Below are 22,291 nucleotides of genomic sequence, written 5' to 3'. Positions count from 1 at the left end.
GTCAGTGTCAAAGTAGCCTGCCATTTCAATTATTTGTGTGCAATAAAAAAGATTCTACCAGAGTCTCCAGTCATGTAAAATGACGTAGAATTGCATGAAATGTGTTTATAAAAGGTTACATTTTTCCTGGATCCTTGGCTACTAAAAATGCTCCCAATGTGTGCAACTTCTGTAAGAGCCTCTACTCTACTGCTCTATGCCACTATGCAAATGCAATGATATGCATGCAATGCTTTATTTTCTAATGCATTCCGGTACCTTTGCTTTATTGACAAAGACCAATGCGTGGTAGAGGGGTACAACTGAATTAATTCAATATCTATTTTTATAGTACATGGTCTATGAAAGCGGCAACAGTTTTGGCCAAGTGAGATACAACAACTACAGGGAAAGATAGTGAGCTGACACTCTCAGTTGACTAGCGAATTTTTAAAGGAGAACAGTAGACAAAGAATTGCCTGTCCCGTCTTAGCTAAGACAGTAATCATGACATTACCCTAGGTGGCCTCTGCTGTAGTATCTCTTCTCACCCCTCTATGAACCACTGAACTCCAGCAGACAATATAGCTCTCAATAACTAGAACCAACCATGATCCCCTTATATTACCACTATTCCTACTAATGTAGTCTCTTCTTGCCCCCCTTCTTGATATGAACAGTTCAACTAAATGCCAGAGAGAAGAAAAAAACAACAGATATTGTGGCTCCCAAGAACCAGAGCCCTTGTCTCACCTCATTGCGTTTCCTGCCTGATCCGGGACCCCCTCGTGACCCCGTGGAGCCCCGCGACGAGGAGCTTCCTGTAGTGGAGCAGTTACTGGACACCTGACACCCCCGCCCCGCCAAGTAGCTGGGCTTGCTGTACGGGATCAGGTCCTCATCTGTGGAGGAGATGGGAGAATTAGGGTCAGGGATTTCCATATTGGGAATGGAGAGTGAGACAAATGGTTATTCTACTGATGAAAGAGGGTCTTGAAGGAAAAAAGAAGTAAGAAGTAATAAGAGTTTTAATGGATGGATTTGTGAAATTAAATGTATTCATATGACAGTTTGTGTGTGTGTGAGAATGGGTTTATGAGCATAATTGATTTATGTATTATTATTTGTGTGAATTAGTCTTTTCTGGGTGAAAGAGTGACTGTGTTTGGGAGTGAGTGCTACTAGGCAACTGCAAAGGCTCTGGCTGTGCTTGTGTGTGTATTGTGAATATGAGACTGTGCATGTGTGTGAGTTTGCACACCACACTTCAGTATCTGCACCACTCACCATCTTGGGATCGCTGTCCTGATCCCTTCCTGTAGGGGGCGCTCCTTTCTCCCTCTCTGTCCAGGGATGCTTGGCCACAGTCTACAGCTCTTGCTGGGCACCGCACTGCTCCATTCTCTGGAGGTGGCTCTGGTGGAGGAGGGAGGTCTTGAGGAGAAGAAACATGGACAACAGGGTTAGGGTTGGACTGCACTGGAAGACCAGTAAATATATAAACATAAAGGCAATAATGTAGGCTTTATGCACACAGAGACATGCTCATGCCCAACATATATTCATTGATTTGTTTGTTCACTCACACGCACACGCTCGTGTGTGTGTTTGCGTGTGTGCGTGCGTGCGTGTGAACAAACAAATCAACGAATATATGATCACAAACACACTCACCTCCTTGGTTAAGCACCTCTCTTCTGTAAGCTCCGCTTTTGGAAGTCTTCTTTTTCACTCGAGACTTCAAGCCGGGGGGAGTGTGTGTGTTGTCAGCTGGGGAGGGCTGAGCTCTTACTGTAGGTCAGCCAGAAAGACAGAAAACATTACTAGAAGGTAATTGGACATTGGTCCTTTGAAGCACTATACATGGATAAATAATAACATTGCAATGCCTTATGTAATTTCAGATGATTGTTTAGGTGTTACTAATAACATGAATTACATATTGGATATAAATGTAATTCATTTTCTGTGTGTGTACATGCGTGTGCATGCACTTCTGGCTTTGAATGTATGTGTTTATGCACATCCGTATGTGGTGAATTCACTCGTGTGTGTTTGCACAGAGCGGTATGCGTCACTGACCAGGTGTGGTGGAGCTGACATTGTCGGCACTCAGTGCTGCCCCCTGGCTGATGTCACGGCGGTGGGCCAAGCCGTTGCGGAGCGGTGTGCCCCCCTCGGAGCCCTCACTGTGTTGCTGGGCTGAGAGGTTGGGGTTGGACTGGGTGAGGGGCGGGCTGGGCGCCCGGGGCACTGGGACGGGACCGCAAGGTAACCTACTGTATAACGGCAAAGAAAGAGTGGGTGGTTAGCAATAGCAATGACATACTTCTGTTATTTTACTACGATGATATGTTACACAATTGAATTATTGTTTTGATTATTTGAGTGGGGATTTTAATGCTCATATCATGAGCATTGTGTTATCTGCTGTTAATGACATTGGGCAATTACCATACCAAAGCAATGATTATACCTATATTGTTACCATCTTATTAATTTGAAGAAGAGGTATTTACTGCCATCACCATTAGTATCAGTGGAGGCTGCTGAGGGGAGAACGGCTCATAATAATGGCTGGTACGGAGCAAATGGAATGGCATCAAACCATGTGTTTGTACATACATGACGTGACTTTTAGAATTTGACATGTCATACCATGCTAGCTGCTGCCCATCAAGGTGGTGAAGGCGTGCTGTGTTGTGGGGTGGATGGCGGCTCTCCTCTCTGGGCGATGGCGTGAGGGTGGCGGTGGACTGGTGACTATAGGAGGTGGCGGGGGACGAGGCGTCACCCCTGAGGGGAGGGGCAGGACCTTCCTTGCCGCCCTCGATCAGATAGGTTCTTTCCGGAAGGGGCGGGCACCACTCTTCCTCATCAGACCTGCGATTAAATTTAATTATTCCATAGGTTCACTTTAGAAAGAGGAGGATGACGTGGACCCTAGAGAAAATTATCTATGGGCAGTTTTTACATTTTCCGTATTAATGGTCAGGATTGGGCAGGATAAACTGTTCTTAGATCTGTGTCTAAGGGCAACTTCTATCTGGACCATTATAAAACAGTCACCACTACGTCACTGCTTGTGCAGTTGGTGCTATGGAGCAGTAGATCGATCATAACACATTATCGATGGTGGCTCCAAAGAGATCCTATTAAATTATTAAGTATTCTAATTCCTAATTCTATGGGTGGCCCTCCCTCTCTAATGCCTACAGTATTTGTCTGTACTGTATTGATTTCCACGGCTCTACAGCATCATTAGACAGTCTTCCCTGTGGGCAACACTATACCTGTTACAGGTCTGCTGAGGGCCATGTCTGAACAAGAGACTTCACCTGGGTGAAAATAATCACATTCCATGTCCTTCTATGCCTAAGGCATTTTCATCAAACTGAACTGGCTTCTTCACAACATGGGAAATGTTTTTCAGCTATGTTTTTCATACGTGTGCATGGAATCAGTTTTTATACATTTGTGTTTGGTAGAGAAGTATGTGTGTGCGCGTTCGTGTGTGTGTGAGTGCCAAGTGTGTTCATGTGTGTGTACATCATGGAGGAAATGGCCGAGGCCAGGGAGTAAGCTAGTTAATGTAATAATGCCAGGCCAACGTTCCTCTCAGCTAGCCACAGGGGCTAACTCATAGGTTAACGCTGTTATCGTGGGTTCATCACCAATCTCTGCTAACTGCGGGGGGGTGCATGAGAAGGCTGCTGAATGATTACTTTGTTCTGGTGACCAAGGAGAAAAGAACATGAGAAGGGGAATGGGCTAACGTAGGCTAATGTCATTAGCTAACGGGGTCAATGTGTAAGAGGGTTGGGACTTGGGTATGGTGGCTAAATTGCTAACTGCCTGTTAGCTTCTTGGATAGCGCCAATGTAATCTAGCTGTCAGAAATGCTTAGAGGTAGAAGTTTCTAAGCCTCATGGCTGCTTTAGTTGAGCTGCTAGACTAGACAATTCGGGAGGAGTGAGTGGCAGTTAGGAGCGATAAGTGAATGGTCCCCTTGCCAAAACGTTATGAATACTGACTTGCTGGCCTTGACAATACTGTGTTACCGTAATTTCCGGACTATAAGCCGCAACTTTTTTCCCAGGCTTTGAACCTCGCGGCTTAAACAATGACGTGGCTAATATATGGATTTTTCCCGTTTTCCTTTTTTTTTTCCCCAAAAAACACATCCTGTGACGTGCTCAGTTTTTTGGCGGCATGAAGCTTTCATTAGACTAATGAAATTGCCGAACGGGTTAAGGTCAAACAACTTTTTTGCTTACTGTTTAGATTAAATCGAGCGCTCTCAAACTTCCCATCATTCTGATTACGGTAGTCATTTTGTCTCTCTGATTCCTGGGGGCACAACAAAGTATTTGCAGCCACTCGACATCAGTGTAAATCGTGCATTTAAGGTGGCGCTCCGTGTTCAGTGGGAGGCTTGGATGACAAGTGGGGAGAAATCCTTCACTAAAACAGGCCGCATGCGAAGAGCAACTTATGGTCAAGTCTGCCAGTGGGTCCTGACAGCGTGGAGCATTGTCACAAAATCCACTATCATCAACGGGTTTCGAAAGGCTGGACTGCTGTGTGTTGAAGAGGGCTCAGCGGGGGATTTGCCTCCGGATGAAAGTGACGAGAGCGACAATGAAAACGATCCAATATCGGATGAAGCAATTCTGAGGCTATTCAACTCTGACACCGAATGGTTTCAGTGCACAGGAGGAGGAAGATAGTGACCAATGACTTTCTTGGTAGGCTACTGTTTACTGCTAATTCTTTCATTTTTTGTTACAAGCCGTGTTTCGTTAAAGCCTATTTCTTTTTGTTACAAGCCGTGTTTCGTTAAAGCCTGTGTAAAGTTCATTTGTTTCCCGTGTGGCTCAGTTGGTAGAGCATGGTGTTTGCAACGCCAGGGTTGTGGGTTTGATTCCCACGGGGGACCAGTATGGGAAAAAAATAATAATGTATGAAATGTATGCATTCACTACTGTAAGTCGCTCTGGATAAGAGCGTCTGCTAAATGACTAAAATGTTTCAATGTACCGGTAGGCACCTGCGGCTTATAGACATGTGCAGCTTATTTATGTTCAAAATATTTAAAAAAAAATTAAATTCAGTGGGTGCGGCTTATATTCAGGTACGCTTAATAGTCCGGAAATTACGGTATATGAAGTGTGTGCGTGCATGCATGTGTGACTATGTGTGTAGACGAATTCGTGTGTATCCATTTTGCAGTGTGACAGTAATGTGGTTCAGCGGGGACCTGGAATAAAAGGTGCATTGAGGTCCAGAGATAGCAACAGGTTAACAGAGAGAGACCAAAGAAGATACTGTCCTGTCAGACAGAAAGGCAAAGTAAGGCTAACGTCATTAACCTCCACACAAAGCCCTGGCCCACCACTATGTGTCAGTGAGGCCTGAGAGTGCAAGGACATGGGCCAAGAGAAACACAGTGTGAGAGAGTCAAAGGTCCATAGGACAGTATACAGACCTATAAAGATTGTCCACAGAGGTTACATGAGAGAGCTACCATACCTCAATCAGTATGACCTCAAAGTTAGCAAGAAGATGGTGTAGCTGATGTGTATGTGTGTGTTTAGTTGGTGTGTGTTATGCCAGACATCGTAAGAGTGTGTGTGTGCGCATGTGTTCACGCTTATGTGTATTCATGTGTGTCTGTGTGCTTACCCTAGCTCCATGTCCTCATGGTTATCCATGGGCATATCCTCTACCACACAATGCTCCAGCTCCCCAGATGAGGGGGGTGGGGGGAGGGCTTCGGTCCATTTTAGAGAGGGGGTCTTCACCGCCTTCCCCATGGACTTCTGCTTGGGTTTACCTACACATAGACACACAAAGAGCTGGTTTAGTGCTGTTCAATGGAGGTCCTAAGGTCTCTAAATTCGTTTTAATACTCTTGAAAAGGGTATATGTCACAAACCGCAAAATGGAAACAAAACTGGAGATCCCTTGTCATTTTTGGAGACATGAATCAGTGTTACACAGTAGGTTAGCTACCGCTACCTCTCTTGTAGCTAGCTAGTAGGTACCGTAATACGGTTTCATGGCTTCAAAAATGTCAAGGTGCCTCCAGTTATTATGTTTACATTTTGTGAATGTTGCTTTGGGGTCTTGGTGCCCCACCCTGAACCATTTACCAATGGAAACACAGTCTTAAACACTGTCTTACCGCAGTCCGTTCTGCAGCGCTCGGGCTGGGCGTACTGGGAAGAGGGTCCTGCGGGCTGGGTGATCCAGTGGCCGCCATCTTGCTCTGTGGGGCTGTGAGAGCCCTGGAGCGCCTGGTTGGTGAAGGGCATGATGGGAGTGCTGGCGTAGGGCGTGGTGGAGGAGTAGGGGCTGTTGAAGCTATGCAGGTCCTCGGCGTTGGGGTCGATGGTGCTGTAGATAGGACCTTCGTTGGAGCTGCCCGTGCTGTACTTCTCTGTCTGGTTCAAGTAGTTAGAGATGCCCGCTTCTGGTGGTGAGAGGGGTCAGAAGTGAGAAGTCAGATTCAGGTGACAGGTGACTGACTTATGGTAATAATGTTATTCAACTGCAGAGTTAGTATTGTTATGTGAGTTAAGCGATTCTTGTATTACCCAAAACAGTTACCATGATATACAGTGTATTCGGAAAGAATTCAGACACCTTGACTTTTTCCACATTTTGTTATGTTACAGCCTCATTCTAAAATGGATTCAAATGTTTTTTTCCCCTCATCAATCTACACACAATACCCCATAATGACAAAGTAAAAGCTGGTTTTTAGAAATAAAAACTTAAATATCACATTTACATAAGAATTCATACCCTTTACTCAGTACTTTGTTGAAGCACCTTTGGCAACGATTACAGCCTTGACTCTTCTTGGGTATGACGCTACAAGCTTGGCACACCTGTATTTGGGGAGTTTCTCACATTCTTCTCTGCATATCCTCTTAAATTCTGTCAGGTTGGATGGGGAGTATTGCTGCAAGGCTATTTTCAGGTCTCTCCAGAGATGTTCGATTGGGTTCAAGTCTGGGCTCTGGCTGGGCCACTGAAGGACAATCAGAAACTTGTCCCAAAGCCACTCCTGCATTGTCTTGGCTGTGTGCTTAGGGTTGTCATCCTGTTGGAAGGTGAACCTTCGCCCCAGTCTGAGGTCCTGGGCACTCTGGAGCAGGTTTTCAACAAGGATCTCTTAAGTACTTCGCTCCGTTCATCTTTCCCTCGATCCTGACTAGTCTCCCAGTCCCTGCCGCTGAAAAACACCCCCACAGCATGATGTTGCCACCACCATGTGTCACAGTAAGGATGGTGCCAGGAGGTTTCCTCCAGATGTGACACTTGGCATTCAGGACAAAGAGTTCAATCTTGGTTTCATCAGACCAGAGAATCTTGTTTCTCATGGTCTGAGAGTCCTTTAGGTGCTTTTTGGCAAACTCTAAGCGGGCTGTCCTATGCCTTTTACAGAGGAGTGGCTTCCATCTGGCCACTCAACCATAAAGGTCTGATTGGTGGAGTGCTGCAGAGATAGTTGTCTTTCTGGAAAGTTCTCCCATCTCCAGAGAGGAACTCTAGACCTCTGTCAGAGTGACCATCGGCGACCTGATCAAGGCCCTTCTCCCCCGATTGCTCAGTTTGGCCAGGTGGCCAGCTCTAGGAAGAGTCTTGGTGGTTCCAAACTTCTTCTATTTAAGAACGATGGAGGCCACTGTGTTCTTGGGGACCTTCAATGCTGAACAAAAGAAAATGGTACTCTTCCCCAGATCTGTGCCTCGACACAATCCTGTCTCAGAGGTCTACGGACAATTCCTTCAACCTCATGGCTTGGTTTTTGCTCCGACATGCACTGTCAACTGTGTATATAGACAGGTGTGTGCCTTTAAAAATCATGTACAATCAATAGAATTTACCACATGTGGACTCCAATCAAGTTGTAGAAACATCAAGGATGATCAATGGAAACAGGATGCACCGGAGCTTAGTTTTGAGTCTCATATACTTATGTAAATAAGGTATTTCAGTTATTCTAAAAAACAGTTTTTGCTTTATCATTATGGTGTATTGTGTGTAGATTGATGAGGAAAAAATGGTTTAATCCATGTTAGAATAAGGCTGTAACGTAACAAAATGTGGAAAAAGGGAAGGGGTCTGAATACTTTCCGAATGCACTGTATACAGGATACAGTAGTTAGTTAAGCACAAGAAAATAAAAAATTACAACAATTCAACCTGTTTGGTTTGCAGAAGATATTCAGACCTGCCAACCCTGTCCAACATTTTAGAGTACCAGACGCACACAGGAAATTGAAGATTCAACTCACGCACATAGCACGCTCGTTTGTTTGGAATACTTTCTTTCTTGACAGCATTCCATTTACACATATGGTAAAAGTCACTAACAATATATTTTACTAGGCAAGTCAGTTAAGAACAAATTCTTATTTACAATGACGGCCTACCGGGGAAAAGTGTGTTAACTGCCTTGTTCAGGGGTAGAACAACAGATTTTTACCCTGTCAGCTCGGGGATTCGATCCAGCGACCTTTCGGTTACTGGCTCAATACTCTAACCACTAGGCTACCTGCCACCCCATCTAATTAGAAAGAACACACAAAGGGCCTTTATCCTTCTTTTTTATTTTATTAAACAAATAATAATAAGTTATTTGTTTAGGTACAAAATGTACAAACATATTTTTTTTAAACTCTGATATGATAAGAATAACAAATGTTTAAAGCAGGGCATCAGTGTCAAATAAACATGTTATCCATAATAAAAACAAAAAGCTTTGATAGGAAACAGTGGGTGAGAACAAATCTTCTGGAGACCTTCAAATGTTCAGGAAATCATTTCCTAGACAGATTTGCCTGGTAACTAGCAGATTTAGCCTTACGCAGCAGAGCATCAGGGTAGACTTCTCTGTGGCAAACAGTTCCTCTGACAATTATTGAAACTTTCTTGGTAACGAGGGCACTCAGCATGTCTGTACTGAGGGAGGCTCTGTACTGGGTTTTGTTCTTGGAAACAAGACTGAATATTCGTTCGCAGTCTGCATTGCTGTGGAATATGACCAATATCCCCAGCATCACAGCCGAAAGGTGGGAGTAGACCAGCCTGCCCCCCCCCCCCCCCCCTTTCATTGTGCTGATTTCTCTTCAGGCCTGATTCTTGTGCATGTTGACCAGACTCTGCTCAAAGGTTGTTGACTGATAGAGTCTAAACTAATCTTCCAACAGATCAACAGCGGATCCCTCAGGAATAATGCAGGGAAAGCGTGCCATGAAAAAGTTGAGGGATGAGAACTTGGCAGTCTGCCTGTTGGCAATGTCACACGACCACTGCATGCTGGAGGAGCACATCTCCCAATGGAAATTTCAGCAACATGTAGTCTACTGCAGAAGAAAATACGTTTCTGACATCTACATAGAAGGTCTTCAGATCCAGCTTGCCTTGGCTTCCTATGTAGTTGCGGGTGTCCTGGCCAATGGACAGCTCCTCGTCAGGAAGCTGGGTCTCTCCAGGTAGATTGTAGGCTTTACACCACTACTTGTTTCTGCCATCATGGTAGTGACAGTGTCTGGCTTGCAGTAGGACATTAGTTTCTGCAGTTGCATCTCTAAAGTTGACAGTAAAATTTGAATGCACGGTGCCTCTCGTTGTAGAATCAGATTTCCGACATCAAAAATTGGTATGGATCTCTGTAAAAAGTATGCATAGATTTTTGATACCGGATCTGTGAGACATTTTAGGATTTTCTCAAGTTTTGTAAGATCTTTTGGTCCTTCTTTTCCTTTCTTTTCTGTCTTTTGTTTTGCCCCTTTATCCACGATATCCCTTTGCTTGAACAGATACTGAGTCAAGTCGAAGCTTTTGTCAGTAGGTCCACATTTGATGGAGGATGGCGTGATTTTGCTTCAAGAGGAGCCAGGTGAGGGCTTATCTATAATATTTTTCTCAGCACATGCCCCCAAGTTTAGTCTCTATAGTAGAGGAACGCTTGTTACCTCTCAAACAGGCCCAATCACTAGGACCAGCTCACAAGTATTGACTTTTTAGACACGGTTCCTAATCAACACCAAAAGCAAAATCATTTTGAAAACATAAAAACAAATGATTGCATCGACACAGACTGCAAACTGGCTACACAAAGCTTAAGTAGGCTTCTGCAAAGGGAATCTGAACGCTGTTCGCCAAGACAAACAAGTCTGCTGTTTCAGCCTATAAAAGGGTGCCTATTGTATTTCTTTGCAGCGCATACATCATTTCAGATTTTCAAAATTAATAAAATCTCAAATCTAGTGCAAAGGCATTTTAGAAGCATTGACTCTATAGCTAATACCGGACAGTCATCCATTCTTCATCAAGCAGTCTTCTAAACTCCAGACTCCATTTAATGCCAAGATGTTTATATTTATTTTTGATTGTACTTTTGTAATGCTTTTTGTGACGAAGATCATAATTACAGTTACAGTTAGGGGTGAAACGGTACATGTATTCGTCCACGGTGCACGGTTCGGTACGTACTGCGAACCGAACAATATATTAATCATATATTATACCTAGGAAAATATATGTATATATATATTTCATTGTAAAAAAAAATATTGTTGCATAAACCAATGGCGTATAAATTAGCGTGGGAAAAATATCCACATAGTAATAAAGTTGTTTATAGTTGTCTGCAGCTCCGCTCATTAGTTATTTCACTCCAGCGAGAACAGAGCTGAGAGACCGTCGTAGCAGCAATTAGCTTATGAAGGAATTAGCAGTTAGCTAAATGCAAAGGAGCAACATGGCAAGCATTGGCGAGCCAGAACTAGAAGACGCCCCAGTAATCATTCAGGTCTGCCGTCTGGGAACATTTCAGTTTCCCTGTAAACTATAACGGGGATTGCCAACGAGTGGTGGATAAAACTTCTACGACATGTAGGCTCTGTTCATTGCTGATAGCCTATTCGAGTGGCAATATGAGTAACATGACTACTCATTCGCGCCGACATCACCCCAAAGTGCCAATCAGTAACTAGGCGAAAAAATGAAACAGCAACCAATCGGCAACCACTTCTCCCCACAGCCTTCAGGCAACAACATGCGGCTGACTCCGGTAGGGCTAAAGAAATCAACGCAGGGAAGGCAAAATTCATAGCGGCAGATATGAGACCCTTCTCTGTGGTAGAGAATGCAGGGTTCAGAAACATGTTTAAAGTGGTCGAGCCGCGCTTCACTATTCCTTCCCGTACACATTTTGCCTAGACATTAATACCTGCCTTATACAACAACAACAACAAAAAACTACTTGAGAGCAAGTTGTCAGGAATGAGGTCTGTTGCTCAAACAACAGACAGTTAGACGTCTAGAGCTACCTTACTGTAACGGCTCATTTCATTACGGCAGAGTGGGAGATAAAAAGCCATGTCCTTCAAACACTTCCCCTTGAGAGTAGTCACACCAGTGTTAACTTGGGGGAAGAGCTAAGGGAAGTAGTTGCCGTGTGGAAGTTGGAAAGGGATAATGTAATGATTCCTGTGACCACTGACAACGCTAGAAATATTGTAAATGCAGTTGCACTAACTGGATTGGGGCCACAGATAGGATGCTTTGCTCACGTTATTAATCTGCATCTCAAAAAGCAATGTCAGTGAATCCAATCTCTTGCCTCCTAGCAAAGATCAGGACGGTGGTTTCCCTCTTTCGTTAAAGCACAACTGCTGCACATGTTTTCAAGACAAAACAGGAGATGCTGGAGCTGCCTAACCACAAACTAATCCAAGATGTCCCTACTAGATGGAATTCAAGCCATGACATGGTTGAGAGATACCTTGATCAGAAAGGTATGTCTTATGTTATTTTCAGACTGTCTGAAAATAACATAAGACTAGCAGAGGAAGTTATCAAAGTGTGCAAACCTCTCAAAACAGTCACAACACTGATATGCACTGAAAGCATTCCATCAGTTTCCATGGTCCTGCCTATGAAAGCAATGATCCTGAAATCAATGGTGGAATCTGATGAAGATGAACCTGCAGTAAGGGGTGTCAAGACTGCTATCAGAGTTAACCTGGAGCCTAGATATGATGACCCTGGTCCAAGACTTCTTACACAAGAGCACCACTTTGTCCACCTATTCAAGTCCCTGCTGCACCTGGATGCTGCTGCTCGTCTGAGAGTCTACAATGAACTCACAGCAGAGATTGTGACCAATATACAACAGGTATTGTATTTATTTTGTTAATGTGACATTTATTATTTTATTAATTAGTGATTTAACAATTCATTATAAGGTAATAATTGTAATTGTCATAACAGTGTCTGATATATATTTCTAACAACAAATCATATTTTTAAAGCCACTTCAGAGATAGTATTTTCATCTAATTTAATTCTGCAGGGTACAGATACCACAGGAGCTAACCCCTCTCCAGAGATGGCAGGCGACAGGGGTTCTCCTCCAGAAAATAAGTCTGCCATGACTGAGCTTTTTGGAGAGTTGTTCACGACCCAGGAGCAGGGAACCAAGTCAAAGGTCATAGAGGAGGAGGTGACCTCATACAGGGAAGTGGACTGTAGTCCCCTGGATGCTGATCCACTTACATGGTGGAAGACCAAAGAGTTAATATACCCTCATGTTGCCATGTTAGCAAGGCGCTACCTGGCTCTGCCTGGGACCTCTGTCCCTAGCAAGAGGGTATTCTTTCTTTCACTGCAAATACGAGTAAACTGCTTTTAGATTTACTCAGTGGATTTATTTTTTATTAAAATGTACAAAAATAAATAAATAAATCAGGCCCTATTAATTTCTGCGTACTTTTAACTCGGAAACTCGTACCTGCGTACATGGACAGAGAATTGCGTAGTTGGTACGCAAAATGCGTGCATGTTGGCAGCCCCGTAGTATACCATTCAAGTTTATATCACATGCAGAGGGCATTGAGGTTTCTTCAAAGACTGAGACTAGACCAAAAGGCATTGAAGAGATAATCCCTGGTTGTGTACAAAACAAAATGGCCATTGTGAGCAGAATCATGCCGTGTCTCATACCATTGTAGTATCTCTCTGCCGTGTCATGTTTGGAGGTGCAGCAGTTGACAGCCTCCTTGCCACTGTGGACCAGGTTGGTGGTGGGCCAAGAGTCTGCCAGCCATGGGTAGTTGCCCATGTTGCCACCCAGCATGCCAGGCCTAAAACATAATTCATCAAATCAAATTCATTTTTATTTGTCACATGCGCCGTATACTACAGGTGTAGATCTTACAGTGAAATGCTTACAATGCAGTTTTAAGAAAAATACCTACAAGAAATAAGAAATAAATGTACCAAATCATTAAAGAGCAGCAGTAAAATAACAATAGCGAGGCTATATACAGGGGGTACCGGTACAGAGTCAATGTGCGGGGGCACCGGTTAGACAAGGTAATTGAGATAATATGTACATGTAGGTAGTCACACACTATGATCATATTTGATGCCAATCCACAACTTTGTTCTCATCACTTTACAAAAAAAGAATGTGAAAGTCAACTTGAAATGACATAAACAGGGATACTTACCTTCCATTAAGTCCAGATGCCTCTCCATGTGGAAAGCCAACTGCAGAAAAAATAAAATGTGCATTCAGGTGTGAATGGCAAGGTAAAATACAGTAAGGTTGCCACAGTGCAGTATGGTACAGTTCGCTGTAATATATTGGCACCCCTAAAGCAGGAATCAGCATTTGAAAAAATAACAAAGCGCATTCATATTCTGTTTCAGTAAAAAGCTGAGGGATGGGGCTGGAGAAATATAACCACTCTCAAATTCATAGACAAATCTATGGATGCAAGGACTGACCATCCATGATATCACAATTATAGTTCTAACCATGTTTTCAGGCTGTATAGTGTTTGTTTACATTTGCTTTGTTTCAAACATTTGAGTAAAGCAACCTTATATGTTGGGTTCTGATGGGGTATGAGAGTTGAACAAAGCTCGCAAGGCATTTACTGTATATGTTATATTCTTCAAGAATCAATGGGTACATATCATTAAGTTATAACGCCTTCCCTGTGGCTCAGTTGGTAGAGCATGGTGTTTGCAATGCCAGCATGGTGTGTGCAACGCCAGGGTTGTGGGTTCGATTCCCACGGGGGGGCCAGTATTAAAAAATGCATGAAATGAAAATGAAATGTATGTGTTCACTACTGTAAGTCTTTCTGGCGTCTGCTAAATGACTAAAATGTCATAAGCCTGAAAATGGATGTAGCAACTGCAGATGGCCCCTTTAATGCATCGAAAGACTATTTTGGTGTTCACACAAGGATTTGTTTGATTTACAACTGCACAACAAGTAAAACATCTAAACTGAAATGTAGATTTTTTTTTAAGTATTACGAATTCAGAAGAATTCAAATGAATTTGGTTGGAGGCAGGTGATTCTCGTTTACTATGTCACTTTTGGTAAGTTTCAGGTGCCTACAGGGTAAAAATAGTCATTCAACCAGTTTTGAAAAGAGAAACCAGAAGTTTCTTCTCCATTGCACTCCATTGTAAAGTGCAAGTTTGCCAATATATTAGAATGCAATAAGTAAATATTTTGTTAGGTAACTTTAAGGTAAAGTAGTAGCCTTTTGTAAAGTGCAGTAGAATACTTGATATGGTAAGGTGGGTTACAACATACTTCTTTGATATTGTGGTAAAGTAACATTAAGTGGTGTGTAAAGATTGCATCATATAAAGTGTGTAAAGTACCAGCAGGCGTGTAGTTGAACGATGCAGTGTAGTGACTAAGCTCCTTCCTCTTCTTGCGGCGGCAGTAGATCCACACGCTGAAACCCATGAGGATGACCCAGCAGGCCCCGCCGATCCCAGCGATGAATGCCGGCTGCTTCACCACGTCAGTAATCTGCTCGGCCAGGCTCACACTGCTCTCATCACCCTCCGCGCCACCCCCGGTACCGGGCACTGACGGTGCCTCCACTGGCAGCTCTGAAGGAGAGCGGCAAGTAGTTAGTGGAGTGATATTTAACTTTTACCCGGTAAGTATTATAACCAACCTCGAATCCCTGAGCCGAATAGGTGAAAAATCTGTCGATGTGCCCTTGAGCAAGGAACTTAATCCCAATTGCTCCTGTAAATCGCTCTAGATAAGAGCGTCTGCTAAATGACCAAACATTTAAATGTAATAAAAAAAATGCTTAGCAATAATTTCAGTATTTTCAGCTACCCCCACTATCTCCTTGATATCGCAGAACTGAAATGTCTAATTCTGCTAGCTTGTGGTTCTGGGGGGACTCACTGATGAGGACGGACACAGGCTGGCTGTGGATGCCCACTCTGGCGCTGGTCACCGCTGCCACCTCCACCTGGTACAGGATGCCTGGCAGCAGCCCCTTGAGTACGGTGGAGAGGACAGTGCCATCCACGGTGGTGTTGATGTGGTAGCGGGTCTGGGTGTCATTGCCCACACACCACACCTGTTGATGGTTGGAGGACGGTGAGTTGGTGTGAGAGATGGAAGAGGTCAAATTTGCGGTGTCGAAATTAGGACACAGGTTAGCGGTTTTTTCCGTCATGAATCTTGTTCTGAAGGCAGCTCTGCATAGCCACAAAGTCATAAAATCTGATTTTAAACCTAACACTAACCTTAACCACACTGCTATTCCTAACGCCTAACCTTAAATGAAGATTAAAAAGAAATCACTCAGTTCTGCCTCCAGGACAAGACTCATGACAGTAAATGTCAACATGCTATAAGGACTGCTTGTTGTGACTCTGAGGCAGTCATTATATAGACACAATTTATTTTACAGTCCTGTTTGAGCTGGTGTTAACATGATATTTTGTTATTTAGAAAATACTTATTTGGTAACTATGGGTACTTTCTGGGACTTGCTTCAAAGAATTCAAAACAATTCATAGCTACTCCTTTGTTTCCAATTACTTGTTTTAATGAATCCCAAAGAAACTATGTCGTAATTATGTAACTATTATTATGTAATGTTCATTTTGTTTATACGAAAATACCACCCCTATGGATGCACGTTTTTGGACAGATCCAATAATCATGTCATTTTCTCTGGTTCAGTCAGCATACCTTGTACTCCTGGATTATTCCATTCTGCATGTCGGCGGGAGGAGGCTCCCAGGACACACTAATACTGGAGCTGTTGCTCAGCTTCACTGTAACCACGGTGACTGCTCTGGGAGGGGCGCTTGGGACTGCAGGAGAAGAGATATGAGCAAGGTGTGAAAAAGCCCTAACTGATATAGAAAAAATCAAATATGGGCATTTGGTAAAACAGCGAAAATATGATTTGAGATTGATGAAATTGGCCGACTCCATCAAATGCCATCAAATGGTTATTGAACTATAAACAGTGCTTCGTCTTCATAACAGGATATAAAGGTCACACAGGTGTTGGGAATTGCAATCCAATTGCTTCGATTGTGATGTGACTCCTAGAGGCTCCTGAACAGCTAGCTATTTTCAAAAAGCCAGAGTCCTCAAAATGTTCCAAGACAAGTACTAAAAGGTTTTATTTAAAAAACACTTCTAGAATGTATTTTGTATTTCACCCTTATTTTTCTGGGTGAATTGACTGAGGGCACATTTTCTTTGACAGCAACAACTGAGTATGACCAATCAATCGCCACTTTAAAAGCCTTTATTTGAACCTGGAAGTCCCATTGAGAAAAACCTATTTTAAAACCCTTGTTACCCACCATTCCCTCCATTATGGACATAGGCTATCTCAAGTGTACCATGTCCATATTAGGAGAGCCTCGGTCTCAGAAGGGGTTGTGTCAATCTCATCAGAAGTTGTGAGTATCAGTAGCTTTTAGCCAGTCTTACCTTCCGCTGCTGTTCTGATCAGCAGCAGCCGACTGTCCTTGCCCTGGAACTCGTCGAAGTAGGGCCGGATCTTGATTTCATACTCTGTGCCTGTGAGCAGGTCGGCGACCACGGCCAGGCGCTCTGACGGGGCCTTGATATCCTGCAGCTGCCAGGTGCCACCGCTGGGCCGGTAGAGGAGGCGGTAGCCTTGGATGTACTGGGACTGACGGTCTACCTGGGGAGGGACAGAAGAAAGAGGGGGAAAGAGAGAAAAAAGGAGACATTTATGAATTACAGTTTTACTGCCCTTGGAAATGGATATACAGTAAAAAAAAAATCCAGAGTGTGAAAGTATAACTGATGGTGTCACGTGTACTCCCTCTCCGGCCTCTAGGTCACCAGGCTGCTCGTTATGGCGCACACCTGTCACCATCGTTACGCTCACCTGCAGGTCGTCAGAATCACCTAGACTCATCACTTCCCTGATTACCTTCCCTGATTATATGTCACTCCCTTTGGTTCCTTCCCCAGGCGTCATTATTTCTGTTTCAGTTTCATGTCTGTGTGCTGTTAGTGTTTCTTGTTTTGTATTATGTTCTATTTATTTTATTAAAACACTCACCCCCTGAACTTGCTTCCCTACTCTCGGCGCACATCGTTACAGCATGACGCCTCACCTAAGGGAAGCATCACAGAGTTTTTTTGGTTGTTGTTTGTTTCAGTGGGAATGACGTCAGGTCCGGGAGCCGCTACAGGCTCTCATGCCTCAGACAGATCGCCAGGCTCCCCGGCCTCCACCAGTTCGTCAGGCTCTCATACCTCAGCCGGATCGCCAGGCTTCCCTGCTACAGCCGGCTCATCAGGCTTTCACTGCTTTCACCGGATCGCCAGGCTCCCCTGCTTCCACTGGTTCGCCATGCTCTCATGCCTCAGCCAGATCGCCAGGTTCCCCTGCCTCAGCCGGTCTGTCAGGTTCCCGCAACCCAGCCTGCGACAGGTTCCCGTGCCTCAGCAGAGGTGACCGGTCCTCTCCTGATCCCCGGGATCGTCATCTTGGTCAGCGTCCTGTGGCTGGAGCCGCGCGTCGGGCAGGGGGTACTGTCACGTGTGCTCCCTCTCCGGCCTCTAGGTCACCAGGCTGCTCGTTATGGCGCACACCTGTCACCATCGTTATGCGCACCTGCGTGTCATCAGACTCACCTGGACTCATCACTTTCCTGATTACCTTCCCTATATATGTCACTTCCTTTGGTTCCTTCCCCAGGCGTCATTGTTTCTGTTTCAGTTTCATGTCTGTGTGCTGTTCGTGTTTCTTGTTTTGTATTATGTTCCGTTTATTTTATTAAAACACTCACTACCTGAACTTTCTTCCCAACGTCGTTACAGATGGTATTTCTCCTGTGAAAGAATATGTAAAAACTCAGGTCAGGGTACTCACCGTCCATGATACTTGAACACTGGAGGCAGTGAGTGTGACAGGCTTCTGAAGATGAACACCCACCTCTCCCAACTCTCTCTGGACCTGCCTGTGGTCCACTCCCTGACCTGTAGGACTCACATCTGCAAACACAACAGACAAACATCAGAAACAAACATCAGATACAAAATAATCAGTATAACTATAGTAGATGCTTACTGTAGCTCACATACACTTGATTGAAATAATCTAAATAGTTTTTATGAAGCCTTCAGACCGCAATGCTTTCATTATGAAATGCCTCAATTTGAGCAAAAAAGTTTTCACTTTCAAAGTTTTCACTCTCTCTCTACACTAACAACCACCTTGTAATGCTTACAATTTTTTTCAATGATCTTTCATAGTAAATGTCCAGTAAAGCTGTTATATCCCCTCCCAGGTACTGACCTTGTGTGCGGACGGGCTCAGAGATGGGGCTGGGGTCACTCAGCCCGTAGGCATTGACTGCTCGGACGATGAACAGGTAGATGGTGTTGGGAAAGAGACCGCTGACAGTGTGTTTCTCCAACTTTACCAGGTCAGCCACCGTTTGCCACGTACTGCCTGCTGATTGGCTAGAGTAAGAGACCACAGATAATGATGTCATGTCATTTCCAATTATGTTAGTAAAGTTACTGTGCAAGGCAAGCCTTCCTTATACCCTATAGTGACAACGATTTCATTACTCTATAGTGATAAACTATTATTCACTGTCTACATTCTGATTACAATAACAATAATGCCAGCTATGTTTATGTCAAGTCTTATGTTTTTTTGTCCTTTTAAATGGCTTGTTTTTATGAAAATGTGTGAGATCACTTGCATAATGATACTATTTTGCTCTGTAATAAGTAAACGTGATAAATCTTGTGAACAACACATCTGATGAAGGTAGAGGGAAACAATTTGAGCTTCTTTGGCTTTGACGGTCCCGTTTGCATTTTCCTCTCCTGACTCTTCTTATTTAGATTAAATGTCACCTCTTGTTTATTATTTAGTGGCATGGTCACATGACACCCTCCTCCACCCCTCGCTTTTGTATTTGTTATAATTTCTCTCCATTCGTTCACTTTTTATTTTCTTCATCGTGCCAGAGACAGCAGCAGACTAGTGACTTTACAGCTGACCTGATCAGTTAGGCAACAGAGATATAAAAGCTGTGCGAGCCATAAATATTCCTCTAGCAGACCACCCAATGCTGGTAGTGATAAATCTAAGGTCACTTTGTCGGAGGAGAGGCTGAAACGTGGGACGCACACACACACAGGAAAACACATATACACACGTAAACATACAGTCTTGCCCAATAAACATGGGTATCCTTTAGAATGGTACATCTGCCCATCTTCAGACACTAAGACTGTGTCAGGATTCCATCTCCCCATCGTCACACACACACTCATCCCCACTTCTCTCTGCATGGACACTCCCACCCCCACAACCCCCAAACAACCCCCAGCACCTCACACCCTCCACAACCCCCAAACAACCCCCAAACAACCCCCAAACAACCCCCAGCACCTCACACCCTCCACAACCCCAAACAACCCCCAGCACCTCACACCCTCCACAACCCCCAAACAACCCCCAGCACCTCACACCCTCCACAACCCCAAACAACCCCCAGCACCTCACACCCTCCACAACCCCAAACAACCCCCAGCACCTCACACCCTCCACAACCCCCAAACAACCCCCAGCACCTCACACCCTCCACAACCCCCAAACAACCCCCAGCACCTCACACCCTCCACAACCCCCAGCACCTCAGGCAAGTAAATGTTATTGTACACAGCCAACTCAGCCCCCACAGCAACTCTATAAAGAATCAATTTTGCCCACTTGGCACGGTGCTAACTACTGCCCAGGGGGCAAGGTGAGAGAAGAGGGATGAGGGGGCTAGTGAGTCAGGTTGGAAGGGGGCAAATTTCCTCTCAGCGTACAATAGCCCAAGGACTTGTCTGTATGTGCCACCTGCATTTAAATTCATTACCATTTTAGATTACCCCACTAAGCTCCATGGAGGCGCGCTAAATTGATCGCGGTGTGTTTGTGTGTGTGTCATTACAAAGGGAATAGCTGCCACATCGCGGACACCGATATCTTGCTCCCGGACAAGCTAAACCCCCTCTTTGTCCACTTTGAGGATAACACAGTGCCACCGACGCGGGCTCTATTTCTCCGTGGCTGACATTAGTAAGACATTTAAGCGTGTTAAACCTCGCAAGGCTGCAGGATAAGACGGCATCCCTAACCATATCCTCAGAGCATGCACAGACCAGCTGGTTGGAGTGTTTACGGACATATTCAATCTCTCCCTATCCCAGTTTGTTGTCCCCAGTTGCTTCAAGATGTCCACCATTGTTCCTGTAACCAATAAAGCAAAGGTAACTGAACTAAATGACCCGCAGCACTCAGAGCTTTGAGAGGCTAGGATCATATCACCTCCACCTTACCTGACACCCACTGTAATTTGCTTACTGCCCAAATAGATCCACAGATGATGCAATGGCCATCGCACTAGACTCTGCCCTATCCCATCAGGACAAGAGGAATACCTACAGTTGAAGTCAGAAGTTTACATACACTTAGGTTGGAGTCATTAAAACTTGTTTTTCAACCACTCCAGAAATGTCTTGTTAACAAACTATAGTTTTGGCAAGTCGGTTAGGACATCTACTTTGTGCATGACACAAGTAATTTTTCCAACAATTGTTTACAGACATATTATTTCACTTATAATTCACTGTATCACAATTCCAGTGGGTCAGAAGTTTACATACACTAAGTTGACTGTCCCTTTAACCTCTTGGGGCTAGGTGGGACGCTAGCGTGCCACCCGTGGTGCACTCCATCAACAGCAGGTGCATTTCAAGAGCGGCAAATTTGAATCCAAATAAATGTCAAAATTCAAATTTTTCAAAAATACAACTATGTTACACCATTTGAAAGATAAACATCTCCTTAATCTAACCACGTTTTACGATTTCAAAAAGGTTTTACGGCGAAAGCATAAATTTAGAGTATGTTAGGACAGTACATTTACAAGAGTTGTGTGTAATGTTTTGTCAAGTCAAAGACAGGGTCACCAAAACCATAAAACCAGCTAAAATGATGCACTAACCTTTTACAATCTCCATCAGATGACACTCCTAGGACATTATGTTAGACAATGCATGCATTTTTAGTTCTATCAAGTTCATATTTATATCCAAAAACAGCGTTTTACTATGGCATTGATGTTGAGGAAATCGTTTCCCTCCAATACCCGGCAGTCAAGTCAGCGTAACAAATTAAATAATTAAAATTAGAAAACATTGGTAAAATATTATATTGTCATTTAAAGAATTATAGATTTACATCTCTTGAACGCAATCAACTTGCCAGATTTAAAAATAACCTTACTGGGAAATCACACTTTGCAATAATCTGAGCACTGCGCCCAGAAAAATACGCGTTGCGATACAGACTAGACGTCATGTTGGGGAGATCTAAAATCGAAAATACTATGTAAATAATCCATTACCTTTGATTCTCTTCATCAGATGTCACTTCCAGGTATCACAGGTCCATAACGAATGTAGTTTTGTTCAAAAAAGCTCATCATTTATGTCCAAAAATCTCCGTCTCGTTAGCACATGATGTAAGCCAGCCGGACTTCTCGTCATGAACGAGGGGAAAAAATATATTTCCGTTCGTTCAAACATGTCAAACGTTGTATAGCATAAATCATTAGGGCCTTTTTTAACCAGAACATGAATAATATTCAAGGTGGACGAATGCATACTCTTTTATAACGTATTGGAACGAGGGTACCCAACATGAACTCGCGCGCAAGGTGTCTAATGGGCCATCATCGTTCCATGGCTCTTGTTCGGTCAGATCTCCCTCCAGAAGACTCAAAACACTTTGTAAAGGCTGGTGACATCTAGTGGAAGCAATAGGAAGTGCCAAAATATTCCTAAACCCCTGTGTTTTTCAATGGGATAGGTTTAAAGTCAATACAACACATCAGGTATCCACTTCCTGTCAGAAAATGTCTCAGGGTTTTGCCTGCC

At 43.8% G+C, this 22,291-nt stretch overlaps 1 protein-coding gene across 3 annotated transcripts in view; it reads right to left on the bottom strand.

Annotated features, from left to right (window-relative positions):
* Positions 1-22,291, bottom strand: part of LOC106603666 (roundabout homolog 3) — a 269,644-nt gene that overhangs the window by 3,507 nt on the left and 243,846 nt on the right. For 2 of the 3 annotated variants that reach the window (XM_014197617.3, XM_082974682.1), the window contains exons 12-26: positions 18,642-18,808; positions 18,216-18,337; positions 16,796-17,012; positions 16,037-16,161; positions 15,239-15,416; positions 14,692-14,928; positions 13,515-13,554; positions 13,006-13,145; positions 6,167-6,454; positions 5,665-5,815; positions 2,638-2,862; positions 2,062-2,258; positions 1,654-1,770; positions 1,267-1,413; positions 733-881 (exon numbers count right to left, since the gene is read on the bottom strand). In XM_014197617.3, the coding sequence (XP_014053092.3) occupies positions 733-881; positions 1,267-1,413; positions 1,654-1,770; positions 2,062-2,258; positions 2,638-2,862; positions 5,665-5,815; positions 6,167-6,454; positions 13,006-13,145; positions 13,515-13,554; positions 14,692-14,928; positions 15,239-15,416; positions 16,037-16,161; positions 16,796-17,012; positions 18,216-18,337; positions 18,642-18,808 (2,500 nt within the window). The remainder of the gene's footprint in view (positions 1-732; positions 882-1,266; positions 1,414-1,653; positions 1,771-2,061; positions 2,259-2,637; positions 2,863-5,664; positions 5,816-6,166; positions 6,455-13,005; positions 13,146-13,514; positions 13,555-14,691; positions 14,929-15,238; positions 15,417-16,036; positions 16,162-16,795; positions 17,013-18,215; positions 18,338-18,641; positions 18,809-22,291) is intronic. The other variant, XM_082974681.1, reaches the window with a different exon arrangement.

The sequence above is a fragment of the Salmo salar genome, chromosome 04 (assembly GCF_965601325.2).
Source record: "Salmo salar chromosome 04, fSalSal1, whole genome shotgun sequence".
NCBI lineage: Eukaryota > Metazoa > Chordata > Actinopteri > Salmoniformes > Salmonidae > Salmo > Salmo salar.
This window is presented reverse-complemented; position numbering and strand designations above follow the sequence as displayed.